Below are 21,911 nucleotides of genomic sequence, written 5' to 3' on the forward strand. Positions count from 1 at the left end.
CTGATATTGATTTTGCAGTAAGTGTTGTTAGTCAGTTCATGTTTGCACCTATGATCAAACACTGGGCAGCTTTGGAACAGATTCTATGTTATTTGAAAGGAGCTCCTGGACTTGGCATATTATATAGCAATCACAATCATGCTCGTATTGAGTGTTTTGCAGATGCCGATTGGGCTGGACCCATAACTGATAGAAGATCTATTACAAGCTATTGTGTCTTTGTTGGAGGGAACTTGGTGTCATGGAGGAGTAAGAAGCAAAGTGTTGTATCTCAATCCAGTGCAGAATCTGAATACAGAGCTTGTGAAATTGTGTGGATACATAAGCTTTTAACTGAAATTGGGTTAAAGCATCACATATCAACAAAACTCTAGTGTGATAATCAAGATTCTATTCATATTGCCTCGAATCCAGTGTATCATGAAAGAACTAAACATATTGATGTTGACTGCCATTTTATTCGTGAGAAGATTCAGGAAAGGCTAATTTCCACCGGCTATGTGAAGACATGAGAGCTACTAGCTGATTTGTTCACAAAAGCATTGAATGGGACTCAGAGAGAAGAGAGGGAAACAAATATTTTTCATTCAGTGTAAAAATGAGGAATCGATACAATGTCCAGCTCATCACTTTGTCAGTTACTGATCTTAACAGAATCTGATCATCCCTAACTAACATTACCACCTATCTCTTCAACAAAAACCTTCTATATATCTCTTCAAGAATCGCCTATTTTCTGTTGCAATTCTCTCTCAATAACTGCATTCAGTTCAAAGAGAAAGATCTCTCCTCCTACTTCATTTTCAAGCAACATTAATCATTTCTTAGTCAGTTGCAGTTCTTCTACTTCGTTTTGGTATCTCTGTTGTGTTTTCTTTCAACCCATTATGGTGTTGATGTGAAAACAGAAGTGGGGTTATTGAATTTTCTGTTTCTGCACATTTCTGGTTTCTGGGTGTAGTGTTGATTGATATTCACAAACTTCTACTCTGTTTGTGTGTGTCAGTTGGACTCTTTCTTGGTTTTTTTTTTATCGAGATTGTAGTTTTAATGTTGTTTGTTGGGAATTCAGGGAAATTGAATTTGGATTTTTGTTCGTTTTTCTGCTAGTGTTGAAATATTGGAGTTTTGGGGTACATTTCTACATTTTCGATCAGCTATTAGCTATACATTTTATAGTTTTTTGAGTTTAAGAAGGAAATGAAAGATGGTTTCTTGGTTGGATAGGACTGTAGCAGCTTGTTGCCAACCTTTAGGTCGAAATGTCGGTTTGAGCAGCGGTGAAGATGGTGTTCTGGGAGGTGTAGATTACCCATTGCTATGGTATAGAGACCTTGAGAAACATTCATGTGGGGAGTTCTCTTTTGCTGTGGTACAGGCTAATCAAGTATGTGAAGATTATGGCCACGTTGAACAAGGTCGTGAAGGTACCTTTGTTGGGGTTTATGATGGCCATGGTGACCATGATGCTTCAAGATTTGCCTGTGATAACCTTAGCCGGCATTTAATAAGTGAGATCAAGTTTCTGTTTTTCCTTGCTTTTCTATTTATTTATTGTTAAAATAAAATGGTTGTTGCAGTCTTTTGACAATAGAATTTATGGTGTTTTCTCCTTTGCATTGTAAATTTTACTCTCGTAGTAATACTCTTGAAGTTTCTAGTTCTTTGATTTCTATTGCTATTTGTTAGTTCTTGTACTTCGATTGTATTATTATCTGGTTGTAGATACTGTTAGTTTTTTGCAGCATATCTTGTCATGCTATTTTTAGTATCTTGTCGTGGCTTCTTCATTTATGGTATTCCTTTACCCGGACAGCTTTGTTATGCTTTTTTTATCGGAAACCTTCTAAGGTAGGGGTATGGTATGCGTACACACTACTCTCCCCAGACCTCCCTTGTGGGATTACACTGGGTATGTTGTTGTTGTTGTACTGTAAATTTTATGATTTCAAGTTTTGGTAGAAATGATATTCATAGTGATCTTCTTCATTATGTGACATGTGACAGAGTTGCAGCATCTTTCCATTCTGTTTATGCTCTATTGCATGTCGTAGCAGTGTTAGTGATTTTTTCTCTTAGTGTGTCTATAAGTAATAGTATGTAGAAGGTTTCAATTCTCACTAAGGGTTTTTGCAGTTTTCTCGCAGCTTAGGCTTTTTTTCTCCTTTATTTGTTGCTGTAGTACTGGTTTATGTTTCTTCTTCAGAGTGACAAACATCAACATAGAGGAACAGGATCATCTTTTTGGTACTCTTGAGAATTTTCAGGCGAAGCAGCTAAACACACATTTTTTTACAGCGCTTGCTCAAGAAAAGGGAACAATAGATGAAGAAGTCCTTAATAATGCCTTTGCTGCAACTGAAGATGGCTTCCTTTCTATTGTGAAAAGGGAATTTCATATTCTTGATCCAGCAATTGCGTCAACGGGGTGCTGCTGTCTGGTTGGTGTTATCTGGGAAAGGACATTATATGTTGCTAACCTGGGGGACTGTAGAGCAGTATTAGGTCATATAGGAAGATTCAATAGGATTTTTGCTGAGCAATTGACTAATGATCATAATGTCAGGATCAAGGAGGTCAGGGATGAACTGAGGACTCTGCACCCAGACGATCCAAACATTGTGTCTCGTGTCGGAAGAACATGGCGTGTTAAAGGCATTATAAAGGTTTGCTTTTAAATACTAATTTTAAATTTATATTCGGATATGTCATGACAGATGCTCATTCTTTTTAATCATAAGCAATCTAGTTTCCATCATAGTCCTTAATGTTATCAAAAGATTAGTGAGCTTAAACTAAATTTGTGTAGTATTTATCAGGCTCTTAATTCTAGTTTCTTGTCACATTCGATGGCTTTATCCAAGAACAAGACAGTTTTAACCTCAATTATGCTTTTGGACACCTCTGAAACTGACCTAAACAAAAATTGATTTGTTACATTTTGTCACCTTGGGAAGTTATCTGCCATTATATCTGTTAAGTACATCCAAATATACTGAATAGAACTATATCTGCCTCGGCCTTTTAATATATGTTTTTCCTTTTATGTTTGTTTCTGCATCTTTTAGGTAACTAGAGCAATTGGAGATGCATCTCTGAAGAAGCCAGAATTTGCTCATCGTGCAATGGAACCTTTTAGGCGGCTAGTAGTAAGAGCTGATCCATCTGTCTGTTCAAGAAACTTACAAGCAGTTGATAGATTTGTTATATTTGCTTCTTATGGGCTGTGGGATCTCTTAAGCAATGAAGAGGCTGTACAAATTGTGCATACCTACCCTAGACAGGTATCTGTTATTCTGACACTCACATTTATTTGATAAAAAATGTCATGTTTGTATGGTTAAACTTATTTTGTTTATCCAATATCAGGGCATAGCTAGAAGACTTGTTCTATCAGCCCTGAATGTGGCTGCACGTGCAAGAAAGTTGAAGTACGATGACCTTATGAATTATGACAAAGGTGTCAGCAGGGCCTTTCATGATGATATAACAGTCGTGGTCATCTTTATAGATCACGAGATGCTGAATGACGAATTAACTGTGCCTGGAATGTCAGTTCGAGGATTTGTAGACACTCATCGACCATCTGATTTCAATATTGAGCAAGAGGTTGCTACAGAGTCCGAACTCACAGAGACCGAGCTCACAGAGACCGAACCCACAGAGACCAAACCCACAGAGACTGAACCCACAGAGACCGAACCCACAGAGACCGAACCCACAGAGACTGGACTCACTGAGACTGAACTCACTGAGACAGTATAACAAGTTCTAGGGAAGCCTGGATGTGGGAAGTTTCTGATCTCCCATTTTTGCTTTGTTTTACCAATTTACATTTTGATATACAGTCCAGATGAACAGCAAGTCTATTAGGCTACCCCTATGCCACCACCATCCAAATGGTCATGGGCAAATTTTTGAATGTACAAAGACATGCTGAGGAAACTACCTCCTATTGTTTGTTTACCACAGTATCTTTCAATGTAACGCCATAAAAGTTGGCATTGTGATCGGAAAAAAAATACATTCTGTTTCAAGATGTATACACATGAACCCCACATTCTTGCCTTTTGAAGATTTCATGCTTGTTCTAAAAGGTGTCTCTATCTCTCTCTCTCTTACACACACAAACACGCAGAGCTAGGGGAGAGTTTCATCTTAACCCCTTTGTCTGAAAATTACATCAAATTGGTTTTATGTGTATATCGAAATAGTTATGGAATCCATTTGGCTTCTTCGTATGTTTTACTTTTATATTTTATATCCTCTTCTGACGGTGCTACAAAACCATAAATTTTCTTGTGCCCTTGTCTGAAACTATGCAAACATGGAATGAAATTTGGTGAAAATAAATCTTTTTTCTAAATTCTACAAAAGTGTTTGTAATGATCCCGAACAGATTTGAAAAAACAAAGTATTTTTTTAGACGATTTTCGATTATATTGGTAACTGAATTGAACTACAAACTAAGCTAATAACGGAAGTAACAGAAAATGGGGAAGTCGAATAGTAGCTCCATGGCTCGATAGATCTGCAGAAATAGAAGAGAGATAGAAGAGATTTAGAAGAGATTGAGAATGAAGAAATTGGATAGAAGGAGCAAAATTTTGGAGAAGAAGATACCGTGCAAATTCATGCCCTCTCTATTCTGTTAGTCGGTTACATATACTGTTTAATCAAATTGGCTGAGTTGGCAAGTCTGACTAATCCCAACCTTTGAAGCTCAGTAACTCGCGATCAATCTCGACCCTCCACGTGGCAATTATTATGACTACATTCTGAATAAACCCCAGCTCATGACAGTGTTTTAGAACCAAGAAGGGAATCCCATATTTGTCTAAATTCTACTATTGGTTCAATAAATGAGATATAAAATTCTCAGAGTCTCGAATAGTTATTTACTCAATTTTTTGAAAAATGATAGGAGGTAATTCAATCAAACAACCTTTTATGATTAATATATTAAATGATTTTTCTTAATGGATATGTCAAAATCTTAAACGACATATCAAAATTAATGCAAATAACCCAATTCAACTGACTCATATAGTTAAGATGGTTTGCTCTCACTGAGTCATAAACAACAACATAGTGAGTGTAATCTCACAAGCGGAGTTTGGAGAGGATTGTGAGTACACAGCCTTACCCCTACCTTGTATGAAAAGAGCGGTGATTTTCGATAGGCCTTCATTCGGCTCAAGTATCAAGAATGGGAAGGAAATACAGTAGCAAAGAAATCATGCTCAAAATAATGCGAGAAAGAAACAGTAGCCACAACAAATAATATGATAACTAAAGCAAGAGAATCAACAGGTAATAACAACTAAGTTTATACTAATCTGTTACAAAAGTTGATGGGATTCAGGTCTTTTGAGAATCCATGAATTCATCAACAATGAAAATCCTGCCTGGCCTTCTTTCCTATGCCAAATTTACATGTTCCCTTAAGTCTTTCCTGCACACTAGGTTTCATACAAAGGACTTGGGCCAGTTGAAGTACTTTTTGGGAGTAGAAGTGAACAGAAGCAAGAAGGGAATTTTTCTGTCTCAGAGAAAGTATATTCTTGACCTTCTTGCCGACACTGGAAAGTTGGCAGCCAAATATTGTAGTACTCCAATGGTTCCTAATGTGCATCTTATGAAAGATGATGATGATCCTTTTGATGATCATGAGGGAGACAGAAGGTTAGTTGGAAAGCTAAACTACCTTACTGTGACTCGTCCTGATATTGATTTTGCAGTAACTGTTGTTAGTCAGTTCATGTCTCTGCATCTACGATCAAACACTGGGAAACTTTGGAACAGATTCTATGTTATTTGAAAGGAGCTCCTGGACTTGGCATATTATATAGCAATCACAATCATGCTCGTATTGAGTGTTTTGCAGATGCCGATTGGGCTGGACCCATAACTGATAGAAGATCTATTACAAGCTATTGTGTCTTTGTTGGAGGGAACTTGGTGTCATGGAGGAGTAAGAAGCAAAGTGTTGTATCTCAATTCAGTGCAGAATCTGAATACAGAGCTATGTCACAGTCTACATGTGAAATTGTGTGGATACATAATCTTTTAACTGAAATTGGGTTAAAGCATCATATATCAGCAAAACTCTGGTGTGATAATCAAGCTGCCCTTTATATTGCCTCGAATAAAGTGTATCATGAAAGAACTAAACACATTGATGTTGACTGCCATTTTATTCGTGAGAAGATTCAGGAAAGGCTAATTTCCACCGGCTATGTGAAGACAGGAGAGTGACTAGATTATATGTTCACAAAGGCATTGAATGGGACTCAGAGAGAATAAAGGGAAACAAATATTTTTCATTCAGTGTAAAAATGAGGAATCGATACAATGTAGAGCTCATCACTTTGTCAGTTACTGATCTTAACAGAATCTGATCATCCCTAACTAACTTTACCACCTATCTCTTCAAAAAAAAACCTTCTATATATCTCTTCAAGAATCGCTTATTTTCTGTTGCAATTCTCTCAATAACTGCATTTAGTTCAAAGAGAAAGATCTCTTCTCCTACTTCATTTTTCAAGATACATTGATCATTTCTTAGTCAGTTGCAGTTCTTCTACTTCGTTTTGGTATCTCTGCTGTGTTTTCTTTCAACCCTTTATGGTGTTGATGTGAGAACAGAGGTGGGGTTATTGAATTTTCTGTTTCTGGGCATTTCTGGTTTCTGGGTGTAGTGTTGATTGATATTCACGAACTTCTACTCTGTTTGTGTGTGTCAGTTGGATTCATTCTTGGGTTTTTTTTATCAGCTATTAGATATACATTTTATAGTTTTTTGAGTTTAAGAAGGAAATGAAAGATGGTTTCTTGGCTGGATAGGACTGTAGCAGCTTGTTGCCAACCTTTAGGTCGATATGTCGGTTTGAGCAGCGGTGAAGATGGTGTTCTGGGAGGTGTAGATTACCCATTGCTATGGTATAGAGACCTTGAGAAACATTCATGGTGGGGAGTTCTCTTTGCTGTGGCACAGGCTAATCAAGTATGTGAAGATTATGGCCACGTTGAACCAGGTCGTGAAGGTACCTTTGTTGGGGTTTATGATGGCCATGGTGGCCATGATGCTTCAAGATTTGTCTGTGATAACCTTAGCCGGCATTTAATAAGTGAGATCAAGTTTCTGTTTTTCCTTGCTTTTCTATTTATTTATTGTTAAAATAAAATGGTTGTTGCAGTCTTTTGACAATAGAATTTATGATGTTTTTTCCTTTGCATTGTAAATTTTACTCTTGTAGTATTACTCTTGAAGTTTCTAGTTCTTTAATTTCTATTGCTATTTGTTAGTTCTTGTACTTCAATTGTATTATTATCTGGTTGTAGATACTGTTCGTTTTTTGCAGCATATTTTGTCATGCTATTTTTAGTATCTTGGTCGTGGCTTCTTCATTTATGGTATTCCTTTACCCGGACTGCTTTGTTATGCTTTTTTTTATTATTTTTAGCTGAGGTTCTATCGGAAACCTTCTAAGGTAGGGGTATGGTATGCGTACACACTACTCTCCCCAGACCCCCCCCCCCCCTTGTGGGATTACACTGTGTATGTTGTTGTGCTGTAAATTTTATTGCCTCATAACAGCAATTTATGATTTCAAGTTTTTGTAGAAATGATATTCATAGTGTTCTTCTTAATTATGTGACATGTGACAGAGTCGCAGCATTTTTCCATTCTGTTTATGCTCTATTGCATGTTGTAGCAGTGTTGGTGATTTTTTCTCTTAGTGTGTCTATAAGTAACTGTATAGTAGAAGGTTTCAATTGTCACCAAGGCTTTTGCAGTTTTCTCGCAGATTAGGCTTTGTTTCTCCTTTATTTGTTGCTGTAGTACTGGTTTATGTTTCTTCGTCAGAGTGACAAACAGCAACATAGAGGAACAGGATCATCTTTTTGGTACTCTTGAGAATTTTAAGGCTAAGCAGCTAAACACACATTTTTTTACAGCGCTTGCTCAAGAAAAGGGAACAATAGATGAAGAAGTCCTTAATAATGCCTTCGCTGCAACTGAAGACGGCTTCCTTTCTATTGTGGAAAGGGAATTTCATGTTGATCCAACAATTGCGACAACGGGGTGCTGCTGTCTGGTTGGTGTTATCTGGAAAAGGACATTATATGTTGCTAACCTGGGGGACTGTAGAGCAGTATTAGGTCATATAGGAAGATTCAATAGGATTGTTGCTGAGCAATTGACTGATGATCATAATGCCAGGATCAAGGAGGTCAGGGATGAACTGAGAGCTCTGCACCCAGACGATCCAAACATTGTGCGTCGTGTCAGAAAAACATGGCGTGTTAAAGGCATTATACAGGTTTGCTTAAATACTAATATTGAACACAAACTTATGTATCATTTTGAATTTTATATTCTGATATCTCATGACAGATACTCATTCTTTTTAATCAAAAGAAATCTAGTTCCCATCATAGTCCTTAATGTTATCAAAAGATTAGTGAACTTAAACTAAATTTGCGTAGTATTTATCAGGCTCTTAATTCTAGTTTCTTGTCACATTCGGTGGCTTTATCCAAGAACAAAACATTTTTAACCTCAAATATGCTTTTGGACACCTCTGAAACTGACCTAAACAAAAATTGATTTGTCACCTTGGGAAGTAATATGCCATTATATCTGTTAAGTACATCCAAATATACTGAATAGAACTATATCTGCCTCGGCCTTTTAATTTTCCTTTTAATAAATGTGTTTCCTTTTATGTTTGTTTCTGCATCTTTTAGGTAACTAGAGCAATTGGAGATGCATCTCTGAAGAAGCCAGAATTTGCTCATGGTGTAATGGAACCTTTTAGGCGGCCAGTAGTAAGAGCTGATCCATCTGTCTCTTCAAGAAACTTACAACCATGCGATAGATTTGTTATATTTGCTTCTGATGGGCTGTGGGATTTCTTAAGCAATGAAAAGGCTGTACAAATTGTGCATGCCTACCCTAGACAGGTATCTGTTATTCTGACACTCACATTTATTTGATCAAAATGTCATGTTTGTATGGTTAAACTTATTTTGTTTATCCAATATCAGGGCATAGCTAGAAGACTTGTTCTATCAGCCCTGAATGTGGCGGCACATGCAAGAAAGTTGAAGTACGGTGACCTTATGAATTATGACAAAGGTGTCAGGAGGGCCTTTCATGATGATATAACAGTCGTGGTCATCTTTATAGATCACGAGATGCTGAATGACGAATTAACTGTGCCTGGAATGTCAGTTCGAGGATTTGTAGACACTCATCGACCATCAGATTTCAATATTGCGCAAGAGGTTGCTACAGAGACTGAACTCACAGAAACAGTATAACAAGTTGTTGGCACTTGTTCTTTTCTAGGGAAGCCTGGATGTGGGAAGTTTCTGATCTCCCATTTTTGCCTTGTTTTACCAATTTACATTTTGATATACAGTCCAGATGAACAAGCAAGACTATTAGGTTACCCATATGCCACCACCATCCAAATCTTTGAATGTACAAAGACATGCTGAGGAAACTACCTCCTATTGTTTGTTTACCATAATGTAAAGCCATAAATACTTTCTGTTTCAAGATTTATACATTCTTGCCTTTTCAAGATTTCTTGCTTGTTCTAAACATTCTCTCTCTCTCTCTCTTACACACACAAACACGTAGAGCTAGGGGAGTTTAACCCCTTTGTCGGAAAATTACATCAAATTATTTTTATGTGTATATCGTAAATGTTATAGAATCCATTTGGCTTCTTCATATGTTTTACTTTTATATTTTATATCCTCTTTTGACGGTGCTAATAATGCGGTTGAGAGGCTACAAAACCATAAATTTTCTTGTGCCCTTGTCTGAAACTATGCAAACATGGAACGAAATTTGGTGAAAATAAATTTTTTTTCTAAATTCTACATAAGTGTATTAGAACCAAGAAGGGAATGCCATATTTGTCTAAATTCTATTATTGGTTCAATAAATGAGATATAAAATTCTCTAAAGAGTCTTCAATAGTTATTTACTCAATTTTTTGAAAAATGATAGGAGGTAATTCAATGAAGGGAAAAAGGACAAATATACCTCCGAACTATCGTAAATGGTATGCAGATACTCTTCGTCATACTTTTGGGACATTTGTGCCCCTGTCGTCCAAAAACTAGGGCATATATACCCTCTATACTAACGGACATACACGTGTCATAATTTTATCTACCGACCCGACATTTATTTAATATCGAATCGATGGATAAGATTGTGCCACGTATCCCTATTTAGTCTTCCGTTAGAGAGAAGGGCATATATGCTCTAGGTTTTTTATGGCTGGGGCACCAATGCTCCAAAAGTATGACGGAGGGTATCTGCATAACATTTACGATAGTTCAGGAATATATTTGTCCTTTTTCCCTTCAATCAAATAACCTTTTATGATTAATATATTAAAGGATTTTTCTTAATGGATATGTCAAAATCTTAAACGACATATCAAAATTAATGTGAATAACCCAATTCAACTGACTCATATAGTATAGTTGGTATGCTCTCACTGAGTCATAAACAACAACATAGTGAGTGTAATCTCACAAGCGGAGTTTGGAGAGGATTGTGAGTACACAGCCTTACCTCTACCTTGTAGGAAAAGAGAGGTGATATCCGATAGGCCTTCGGCTCAAGTAAAACATATCAAGTGTTCTTCATGAGTCTTCATGTCTTGACACACCTTCTCAAAACGAAGTTGCTAAGAGGAAGAATAGACATCTACTTGAGACAGCTCGGGCACTTTTGTTCCAAATGAAGTTCCTAAACAGTTTTGGGCAGATGCGGTTTCTACAACTTGTTTTTTGATCAATTGCATGCCATCTAGTGTACTTGTTGGTAATGTGCCCTATAGTGTTCTTTTTCCAAACAAGTCACTATTTCTAGTTGAACCTAAGGTGTTTGGAAGCATATGTTATGTTCGAGATGTTCAACCATTTGTTACAAAGTTGGATCCCAAAGCAGTAAAGTATGTTTTTTTGGGCTATTCTCATCTCCAGAAAGGTTATCGATATTATTCTACTGAACTTGGAAGATACTCGGTATCCAGTGATGTGGTGTTTTCAGGACTACACCATTCTTCTATACACCTCCTATTTCTACAAGTCAGGGGGAGAAAGATGAATGGTTAGTCTATCGGGTTACCAGTGGTTCGATAGTACCACCAAATGATAGTGTTCATCCATTTTTTGTTCCTTCTATTGAGCACCAATCATGTAGTGTGCCTTCATTACCTGCTCCATTTGTGGCCAGGTCGTCAATTACTCAAGTTTACTCAAGGAGGCAAGAGAATAATGATACATGTCCTACATCATTTTCCTCCACCTGATCCTCGAGAAAATCTTGACCTCCTTATTGCTCTATTTCTAATTTTGTTTCCTATGATCGCTGATCCTCTACATCTAACTTTTTGATTGCTTCCCTAGACTTCATCTTTGTACCCAAAACAGTGAAGGAGGCTTTGAATCATCCTGGATGGTCTAATGCAATGTTTAAGGAAATACATGCCTTAGAGAAAAATCACACATAGAATTTGGTGGATCTACCCAATGGAAAGAAACCAGTGGGTGTTCATGTCACGCCCCGAGCCTACACTCTTGACGTGGCCGGCACTCGAGAACCATTTCTGATCCCCAAGCGAACCCTTGGCCTGGCTGACTACTTAGCGAAAGACTTACTCAAGCATTTTTAATTGTAAGTACTAAAGAGAAAACATCTAAGTCAAATATTGTCTGAACTGTCTGAGAATACTAAATATAAACAGTAATAGTTTAGCAAAATATATGATGATAAACACCGAGAGACTCTAAAATTGTCTATCTATGAAGCCTCTACTGTCTGAGATAGGCGTCGGGACATACCCACGACAACCTTAAATAAAACTGTTAAAGCAAATAAATGACTAGAGTCCTCCGAAAGCAATGAGGCCTCACCAAAAGCTGGTAAGAAGTTGGGTGATATCAACGATTCGCCTATTGATGATCCTGAACACCTGTATCTGCATCATAAGACAATGCAGGTCAAAAGACATTAGTACATTGAATGTATGAGTATGTAATAAGGCTGAGTGAAACATTAACTGGACTGAAAGATTGAAATATAGCTCAACTGAAATAAAGCATAAATATGAGATAAAATCATTTAAGTTCACAAATATAATGCAGTAATATCAATTTCTGAACTGAACTGGAATATGTATATATGTATAAATACTCTTTACTTTACCGGGTAGTTTCTCTAACCGACAACCATCACTATGAGCCTCGTGATGATACAACGTCTTACCCACGTTGCCAGAGTCGCTCTATACCTTGCCGGAGTATAGAACGCAACTGTACTGATGGATCCACTAAAAAGGCTTCTTGAGGTAGGTGAGGAGTCGCCCGTCTTACGGTACGATCCTATCTACGATTGCTACATAGTTTATGCGATTTGAGTTATCTGAACTCTTACCCCATATCGGTGCTCAATACTACTCCCAAAATAATATACTTGAAATTATCTGTCTGTCTGAATAACGGGTGAGATCAAGCTCAAATCTGTGAGTCAAAGCTCAAATCTTTCTAAAAATCTATCTTTCAAAGTCATGTATGTAACTTAAATCATGAGAAAGTTTTCTAACTTGCATAGCTCAAAGAGAAGAAAGGGAAACAAATATTTTTCATTCAGTGTAAAAATTAAGAATCGATACAATGTCCAGCTCATCACTTTGTCAGTTACTGATCATCCCTAACTAACTATACCATCTATATATCTCTTCAAGAATCGCTTATTTTCTGTTGCAATTCTCTCTCAATAACTGCATTCAGTTTAAAGAGAAAGATCTCTTATCCTACTTCATTTTTCAAGCTACATTGATCATTTCTTAGTCAGCTGCAGTTCTTCTACTTCGTTTTGGTATCTCTGTTGTGTTTTCTTTCAACCTATTAGGGTGTTGCTGTGAGAACAGAGGTGGAGTTTTCTGTTTCTGGGCATTTCTGGTTTCTGGGTGTAGTGTTGATTGATATTCACCAACTTCTACTCTGTTTTTGGGTGTAGTGTTGATTCTTTCTTGGGTTTTTTTTTATCGAGATTGAAGTTTTAGTGTTGTTTGTTCGGAATTCAGGGCAATTGAATTTGGGTTTTTCTGCTTGTGTTGAAATATTGGAGTTTTAGGGTACATTTCTACATTTTCGATCTGTACATTTTGAGTTTAAGAAGGATGTTTCGTTGGCTGAAAAGGATTGTATTAGTTTGTTGCCGACCTTTAAGTCGATATGTCGGTTTGAGCAGCGGTGAAGATGGTGTTCTGGGAGGTGAAGATTTGCCAGTTCTATGGCATAGGTCCCTTGAGAAACATTCATGTGGGGAGTTCTCTTGTGCTATGGTACAGGCTAATCAAGTATGTGAAGATTATGGCCATGTTGAACCAGGTCGTGAAGGTACCTTTGTTGGGGTTTATGATGGCCATGGTGGCCATGATGCTTCAAGATTTGCCTGTGATAACCTTAGCCGGCATTTAATAAGTGAGATCAAGTTTCTGTATTACCTTGCTTTTCTACTTAATTATTGTTAAAATAAAATGGTTGTTGCAGTATTACTCTTGAAGTTTCTAGTTCTTTGATTTCTATTACTATTTGTTATTTCTTGTACTTCGATTGTATTATTATCTAGTTGTAGATACTGTTCGTTTTTTGCAGCATATTTTGTCATGCTATTTTTAGTATCTTGTCGTGGCTTCTTCATTTATGGTATTCCTTTACCCGACTGCTTTGTTATGCTTTTTTTTTAGCCGAGGGTCTATTGGAAACCTTCTAAGGTAGGGGTATGGTATGCGTACACACTACTCTCCCCAGACCCCTTGTGGTACTGTAAATTTTATTGCCTCATAACAGCAATTTATGATTTCAGTTTATGTGACATGTGACAGAGTTGCAGCATTTTTCCATTCTGTTTATGCTCTATTGCATGTTGTAGCAGTGTTAGTGATTTTTTCTATTAAGTAATTGTATAGTAAAAGGTTTCAATTGTCACTAAGGGTTTTGCAGTTTTCTCGCAGCTTAGGCTTTGTTTCTCCTTTATTTGTTGCTGTAGTACTGGTTTATGTTTCTTCTTCAGAGTGACAAACAGCAACATAGAGGAACAGGATCATCTTTTTGGTACTCCTGAGAATTTTCAGGCTAAGCAGCTAAACACACATTTTTTTACAGCGCTTGCTCGAGAAAAGGGAACGATAGATGAAGAAGTCCTTAATAATGCCTTCGCTGCAACTGAAGACGGCTTCCTTTCTATTGTGGAAAGGGAATTTCATGTTGATCCAGGAATTGCGTCAACAGGATGCTGCTGTCTGGTTGGTGTTATCTGGAAAAGGACATTATATGTTGCTAACCTGGGGGACTGTAGAGCAGTATTAGGTCATATAGGAAGATTCAATAGGATTGTTGCTGAGCAATTGACTAATGATCATAATGTCAGGATCAAGGACGTCAGGGATGAACTGAGAGCTCTGCACCCAGACAATCCAAACATTGTGTCTCGTGTCGGAAGCTCATGGTGTGTTAAAGGCATTATAAAGGTTTGCTTTTAAATACTACTATTGAACACAAACTTATGTTATGTTAGGTATCATTTTGAATTTTATATTCTGATGTCTCATGACCGATGCTCATTCTTTTTTATCAAAAGCAATCTAGTTTCCATCATAGTCCTTAATGTTATCAAAAGATTCGTGAGCTTAAACTAAATTTGCGTAGTATTTATCAGGCTCTTAATTCTAGTTTCTTGTCACATTCAGTGGCTTTAACCTCAAATATGCTTTTGGACACCTCTGAAACTGACCTAAACAAAAATTGATTTGTCAACTTGGGAAGTAATCTGCCATTATATCTGTTAAGCACATCCAAATAGCACTATATCTGCCTTTTAATATATGTGTTTCCTTATATGTTTGTTTCTGCATCTTTTAGGTAACTAGAGCAATTGGAGATGCATTTCTGAAGAAGCCAGAATTTTCTCTTGGTGCAATTCCTCTTAGGCGGCCAGTACTAAGAGCTGATCCATCTGTCTCTTCAAGAAACTTACAAGCAGTTGATAGATTTGTTATATTTGCTTCTGCTGGGCTGTGGGATCTCTTAAGCAATGAAGAGGCTGTACAAATTGTGCATACCTACCCTAGACAGGTATCTGTTATTCTGACACTGACATTTATTTGATCAAAATGTCATGTTTGTATGGTTAAACTTATTTTGTTTATCCAATATCAGGGCATAGCTAAAAGACTTGTTCTATCAGCCATGAATGTGGCGGCACGTGCAAGAAAGAAGTACGATGAACTTATGAATTATGACAAAGGTGTCAGCAGGGCCCTTCATGATGATATAACAGTCGTGGTCATCTTTATAGATCACGAGATGCTGAATGATGAATTAACTGTGCCAGGAATGTCAGTTCGAGGATTTGTAGACACTCATCGACCATCACATTTCAATATTGAGCAAGAGGTTGCTACAGAGTCCGAACTCACAGAGACTGAGCCCACAGAGTCCGAACTCACAGAGTCCGAACCCACAGAGACTGAACCCACAGAGACCGAACCCACAGAGACAGTATAACAAGTGGTTCGCACTTGTTCTTTTCTAGGGAAGCCTGGATGTGGGAAGTTTCTGATCTCCCATTTTTGCCTTGTTTTACCAATTTATATTTTGATATACAGTCCAGATGAACAAGCAAGACTATTAGGTTACCCATATGCCACCACCATCCAAATCTTTGAATGTACAAAGACATGCTGAGGACACTACCTCCTATTGTTTGTTTACCACAATATCTGTCAATGTAAGCCCATAAAAGTTGGCATTCTGATGGGAAAAAATAATACATTCTGTTTCAAGATGTATACACATTCTTTCCTTTTGAAGATTTCTTGCTTGTTCTAAAAATTCTCTCTCTCTCTCTCTCTTACACACACAAACACGCAGAGCTAGGGGAGTGCAAGGGTGGAGTTTCATCTTATCCCCTTTGTCGGAAAATTACATCAAATTATTTTTATGTGTATATCGTAAATGTTATAGAATCCATTTGGCTTCTTCATATGTTTTACAATATCCTCTTCTGACGGTGCTAATAATGCGGTTGAGAGGCTACAAAACCATAAATTTTCTTGTGCCCTTGTCGGAAACTATGCAAACATGGAATGAAATTTGGTGAAAATAAATCTTTTTTCTAAATTCTACAGAAGTGTTATAGAACCAAGAAGGAAATGCTTTGTCTAAATTCTACTATTGGTTCAATAAATGAGATATAAAATTCTGTAAAGAGTCTCGAAATAGTTATTTACTCAATTTTTTGAAAAATGATAGGAGGTAATTCAATCAAACAACCTTTTATGATTAATACTATTAATGATTTTTCTTAATAAATATGTCAATATCTTAAATGACATGTCAAAATTAATGCAAATAACCCAATTCAACTGACTCATATTGTATAGACGGTTTGCTCTCAGTGAGTCAATAAATAACAACATAGTGAGTGTAATCCCTCAAGTGTAGTTTGAGCAGGATTGTGAGTACACAGCCTTACCCCTACCTTGTAGGGATAGACAGGCGATTTCCGATAGGCTGTCTATCAAGAATGGGAAGGAAATACAGTAGCAAAGAAACCAGGCTGAAAATAATGCAAAAAAGAAACAGTAGCAACAACAAATAATATGATAAGTAAAGCAAAAGAATCAGCAGCTAATAAAAACTAAGTTTATACTAATCTGTTACAAAGTTGTTGGGATTCAGGTCTTTTGAGAATCCATGAATTCCAAATTTACATGTTCTGTAAGCATTTGAACTTAACAAAATAAACACCTATGGTTTCATTGTTAACAGAACTTGTCCAAAATATACATAATGGTATTTTGAGCTACATCAATGGCAGAAACCTTTAGAGTAACTCAGAGAGAAGAAAGGGAATCAAATATTTTTCATTCAGTGTAAAAATGAGGAATCGATACAATGTACAGCTCATCACTTTGTCAGTTACTGATCTTAACAGAATCTGATCATCCCTAACTAACTTCACCACCTATCTCTTCAATAAAAAACTTCTATATATATCTTCAAGAATCGCTTATTTTCTGTTGCAATTCTCTCTCAATAACTGCATTCAGTTCAAAGAGAATGATCTCTTCTCCTACTTCATTTTTCAAGCTACATTGATCATTTCTTAGTCAGCTGCAGTTCTTCTACTTCGTTTTGGTATCTCTGTAGTGTTTTCTTTCAACCCTTTTATGGTGTTGATGTGAGAACAGAGGTGGGGTTTTCTGTTTCTGGGCATTTCTGGTTTCTGGGTGTAGTGTTGATTGATATACACGAACTTCTACTCTGTTTGTGTGTGTCAGTTGGATTCGTTCTTGTGTTTTTTTGATCGAGATTGAAGTTTTAGTGTTGTTTGTTCGGAATTCAGGGAAATTGAATTTGGGTTTTTTTGCTAGTGTTGAAATATTGGAGTTTTGGGTACATTTCTACATTTTCGATCTGTACATTTTGAGTTTAAGAAGGATGTTTCGTTGGCTGGAAAGGATTGTATTAGCTTGTTGTGAACCTTTAAGTCGATATCTCCCTTCGAGCAGGGGTGAAGATTACCCATTGCTATGGCATAAAGACCTTGAGAAACATTCATGTGGGAAGTTCTCTTGTGCTATGGTACAGGGTAATCCAGTATGTGAAGATTATGGCCACGTTGAACCAGGTCGTCAAGGTACCTTTGTTGGGATTTATGATGGCCATGGTGGCCCTCAAGCTTCAAGATTTGCCTGTGATCACCTTAGCCGCCATTTAATAAGTGAGATCAACTTTCTTTATTTCCTTGTTAATATAACAATGGTGCCTTTTCCTTGTTTCCTTTGCATTGTAAATTTTACTCTCTTATGGAGGACATGAATTTCTATTAGTACTATTTGTTATTTCTTCTACTTCCATTGTATTGTTATTTGGTTGTAGATTTTGCAGCATATTTTGTCGTGGCTTTTTAGTATCTTGCCTTTACCCGGACTGCTTTGTTAGTTTTTTCTTGAGTCGAGGGTGTATTGTAAACATAGTGATCTTCTTGATTATGTTACCGTAGACCTACTGGTTTTAGTTTCTTCTTCACACACTTGTTTTTTTTACAGGGTTTGCTCGAGCAAGGGGAACAATAGATGAAGAAGTCCTTAATAATGCCGTCGCTGCAACTGAAGAAGCCTTCCTTGATTATGTGAGGGAGAGATTTGAAGCTGACCCATTGATAGCGTCAAAGGGGTGCTGCTGTCTGGTTGGTGTTATCTGGAATGGGACATTATATGTTGCTAACCTGGGGGACTCTAGAGCAGTATTAGGTCATGATCATATAGAAAGACCCGATAGGATTGTTGCTCTGCAGTTGACTAATGATCATAATGCCAGTATCGTGCAGGTCAGGAATGAACTGAATGCTTCGCACCCAGACAATCCAAACATTGTGGTTTATGTCAATGAAGCATGGCGTGTTAGAGGCATTATACAGGTTTGCTTTTAAATACACACAAACTTGTTATGTTCATGAGTCATGACAGTCCAGATGCTCATTCTCCTTTTATCTTTTAGATAACTAGAGCACTTGGAGATGCATATCTGAAGCACCAAGAATTTGCTCTTGGTACAAATTTCCCAAGATTCCATCTTAAAGTACCTATTACGCGGCCAGTAGTAAGAGCTGATCCAGAAGTATCTTCAAGAAACTTACAAGCAGTTGATAGATTTGTTATATTTGCTTCTGATGGGCTGTGGGATCTCTTAACCAATGAAAAGGCTGTAGAAATTGTGAATACCTATCCTAAAAAGGTATCTGTTATTGTGCCACTGACATTTATTTGATCAACAACATTTATGTCTTGTCATGTTTAAACTTATTTTGTTTATCCAATATCAGGGCATAGCTAGAAGACTACTTGTATCAGCCCTGGATGAGGCGGCAAGACGTGTAAAGATCAAGTATGATGAACTTAAGAAGGTTGGCATAAATGAGAGGAGGACCTTTCATGATGATATAACAGTGGTGGTCATCTTTATAGATCACAGCATGCTGAATAGAGAATTATCTGTGCCTGGAATGTCAGTTCAAGGATTTGTAGACGCTGCTCCTCGACGATCAGAATTCAATATTGTTCAGCAACAGCCTGGTAGTGAGGAAGAACTCGATGACATGCCATAACAAGTTGTTCTTTTCTAGGGCAGTGACACTGGATGTGGCAAGTTTCTCATCTCCCATTTTCACATTTTGATATAATACAGTCCAGACTCTATTAGGCCACCACCATCCAAAAGACATACCTCCTAATTGTTTGTTTACCACAATATCTGTCAATGTAAGGCCATAAATACATTCTGTTTCAAGATTTATACATGCTTGCCTTTTGAAGATTTCTTGCTTGTTCTAAAAATTGCTATTTTCTAGTCTCCAACTATGCTGTGATGGGATTTAACTGCTAATATCTGGCCATTGGGCTACATCTGGTCCATTTTTAAACGAAAAATATAAATCTCATCTAAAAAAATTACAAAAGTGTTTTAGAATCAACAAGGAATTAGTTATTTGTCTAAATTCTACTATCATTAGTTTAATAAATGAGATATAAAATTCTCTTATGAGTCTCAATAGTTATTTACTCTTTTTTTTTGAAAAATGACAGAAGGTAATTCAATCAAACAACCTTATATGATTAAATGATTTTCTTAATGGGTATGTCAAAATCTTAAACGACATTTCCAAATTAACTAATTTGGTCACTTGCCAGTCTCATATTGTACTTTCAATGTGAAGATTATTAGCACTTAATAATCCGATTCAAAGGATATAATCTTAATTCTTACAATAAGAAAGGGCTATTCCTGATCCAGAATTTGCAACAGTCACATATTACAACAGCATATAACTTTCTGCTATGCCCATTGGCTTTTGAAAGAAAGACTCAAAATTATTAGGAAGTGTTAAAGGTTTTCTCTCGGCTCAAGTAAAACATATCAAAATCAAGTATGGAAAGGAAATACACTAGCGGAGAAACCATGATGAAAATATGCGGAAAAGAAACAATAGCAACAACAATATATGTAAAGCAAAAGAATCAGCAGGTAATAACAACTGAGTCGTTAAAGCAAAGAGTATTTCATCAAATAAGTAAACTGTTTCTCTGGGCACATTTCACTAATAATTCAAAATCCATCAATAGAATCTGCTATTCAGCTTGACATAAGCTCTAGTCGAACATGAGGTTGCTTGACATAGAAACAACATCTCAGTCTCAAACAAGTTGGGTCAGTGTGCTTGACATCCTACCTATAATATTCTTAAAAAGCAAAAAACAATTTTGTTACAGTAGCACCAAGTTTGTACTAATCTGTTACAAAAGTTGATGGGATTCCCCTTTTGAAGATTATCATGTGTCAAGCAAGCTTCATGAACAGCTTTCCCCAGAGTCACTTTTCAGGAGACTTGCATCTTCATGTTACTATCCATGGCATCTGGGATATCTCTCCATCTCTTTGTTTAGTAATCAGTCGTAACTTGACTTAACCGAGAAAATTCCATCTATTTTGATGGTCTGAGAAGAGAGCATTTACGAATTCCCGATCCTGAAAGTTCCTCCTTGGATGCAGATTCCAGTTGTATCCAGTAAAGCAGACTGCCAGGGTGCACTCTTTATTGTTCACCAGCTCATGTAGATCTTGATAGAGCTCTTTAAGGGGGGATCTATTTCTCCATCCGTTGATCCTGACATAGTCTAGTTTTCAACCCATTACCCACCTTAATTTTGGACCATGTCTACAAAGTCTTCCCACAGATTACTAATCTGTTCCCACATTGCCAGCACTTGAACGGATACGATCTTCTTAATGCACCAGTGATTTTCCATTCCATTCCGTGTGAGGCTACAACTATTAATAGTCTAATACTACTACATCTACGTCAACAACAATGCCAGTCCCAAACAAGTTGGGGTCGGCTATATGAATCTTCACTGTTTCGTTTAAGCTCAACTTAAGCCATCAGTATACCATACTTGGCTCTCACTACTTTTTTGCACTGATTCTCCCAGTCAAACTCATTATTGAAATCTATATCACAATTTAAACATAAGACTCTTGTTGTGTAGCCTTAAGTTCTTTATCCCTAATCCTCTATTTTCTTAGACTTGGTCACATCTGCCCACTTGATCAAACGTATCCTCCTCTTCTCTGCGCACTTGACACTACCCGTTCTCTACTTAGTTCCAGAAACAGCAATAAAGTCTAAGAAGTTATGGCATTTCAGCTCAAATATGGAGAAAACATATAAAACCACTCACAACTAAAGCTAATATGACAGGACTGGAGTAAAGAGGGATTAAATTACATCAAGTATCAAAAGGCTTTTATCTACATAAAAAAAAACTTAATCTTTTATTTGGTCAACAAGTTTGAAACTGAGACGTAATCGATCCATTGATTGAATAAACAGCCAGAGGCTAGCACAACCTACAAAAGCTCCACCAGTTGTTTCATCGCTTCACATTTCTATGTAAGATCTACATAACATTATGCATCACTCTATTTTTTCCTGCGAGAAGGGAATAAACCTGCTGATTACCTGTCTGGACTTGGACAGAATATGTATGATGTGATCATCTTCACTGGTCCAGAGGAGCTACCAATGGAACTTATAGGCTTCATTAGAATGGATAGGTGTCCAGCATTCAGAACTAAGAGGACTAGCAATATCTAGATCTGACACTGTATAGCACCATGCAATTATAGGATCAATTTAAAAAGTGTAAGCCTGTTCACCCAACCGTTAGGATCTGACTAAAGATTTATGTCCTCTTCCTTGTGTACTTTATTTTACTACAGATAAAATATCCCCCCCCCCCCCC

General features: G+C 37.0%; 4 protein-coding genes across 4 annotated transcripts; all 4 read left to right on the forward strand.

The window, feature by feature from the left end:
- Positions 1-796: 796 nt before the first annotated feature.
- Positions 797-4,043, forward strand: LOC102603460 (probable protein phosphatase 2C 43). Its single transcript, XM_006362159.2, has 4 exons — positions 797-1,511; positions 2,299-2,666; positions 3,069-3,284; positions 3,370-4,043. The coding sequence occupies exons 1-4, from the start codon at positions 1,208-1,210 to the stop codon at positions 3,763-3,765; spliced, it is 1,284 nt and encodes a 427-aa protein (XP_006362221.1). The 5' UTR covers positions 797-1,207; the 3' UTR covers positions 3,766-4,043.
- Positions 4,044-6,522: 2,479 nt separating this feature from the next.
- LOC102603125 (probable protein phosphatase 2C 43) lies at positions 6,523-9,548 on the forward strand. Its single transcript, XM_006362158.2, has 4 exons — positions 6,523-7,130; positions 7,963-8,327; positions 8,755-8,970; positions 9,055-9,548. Exons 1-4 carry the CDS (start codon positions 6,827-6,829, stop codon positions 9,328-9,330), a joined length of 1,161 nt encoding a protein of 386 aa, XP_006362220.1. The 5' UTR covers positions 6,523-6,826; the 3' UTR covers positions 9,331-9,548.
- Positions 9,549-12,838: 3,290 nt separating this feature from the next.
- On the forward strand, positions 12,839-15,860 carry LOC102604141 (probable protein phosphatase 2C 43). Its single transcript, XM_006362161.2, has 4 exons — positions 12,839-13,524; positions 14,209-14,573; positions 14,965-15,177; positions 15,262-15,860. Exons 1-4 carry the CDS (start codon positions 13,221-13,223, stop codon positions 15,607-15,609), a joined length of 1,230 nt encoding a protein of 409 aa, XP_006362223.1. The 5' UTR covers positions 12,839-13,220; the 3' UTR covers positions 15,610-15,860.
- Positions 15,861-17,156: 1,296 nt separating this feature from the next.
- On the forward strand, positions 17,157-19,398 carry LOC102603804 (probable protein phosphatase 2C 43). The gene is made up of 4 exons (XM_006362160.1): positions 17,157-17,830; positions 18,159-18,529; positions 18,610-18,846; positions 18,935-19,398. The coding sequence occupies exons 1-4, from the start codon at positions 17,548-17,550 to the stop codon at positions 19,214-19,216; spliced, it is 1,173 nt and encodes a 390-aa protein (XP_006362222.1). The 5' UTR covers positions 17,157-17,547; the 3' UTR covers positions 19,217-19,398.
- Positions 19,399-21,911: the final 2,513 nt, after the last annotated feature.

This window comes from Solanum tuberosum, unplaced genomic scaffold (genome assembly GCF_000226075.1).
Source record: "Solanum tuberosum cultivar DM 1-3 516 R44 unplaced genomic scaffold, SolTub_3.0 scf00379, whole genome shotgun sequence".
Taxonomy (NCBI): domain Eukaryota; kingdom Viridiplantae; phylum Streptophyta; class Magnoliopsida; order Solanales; family Solanaceae; genus Solanum; species Solanum tuberosum.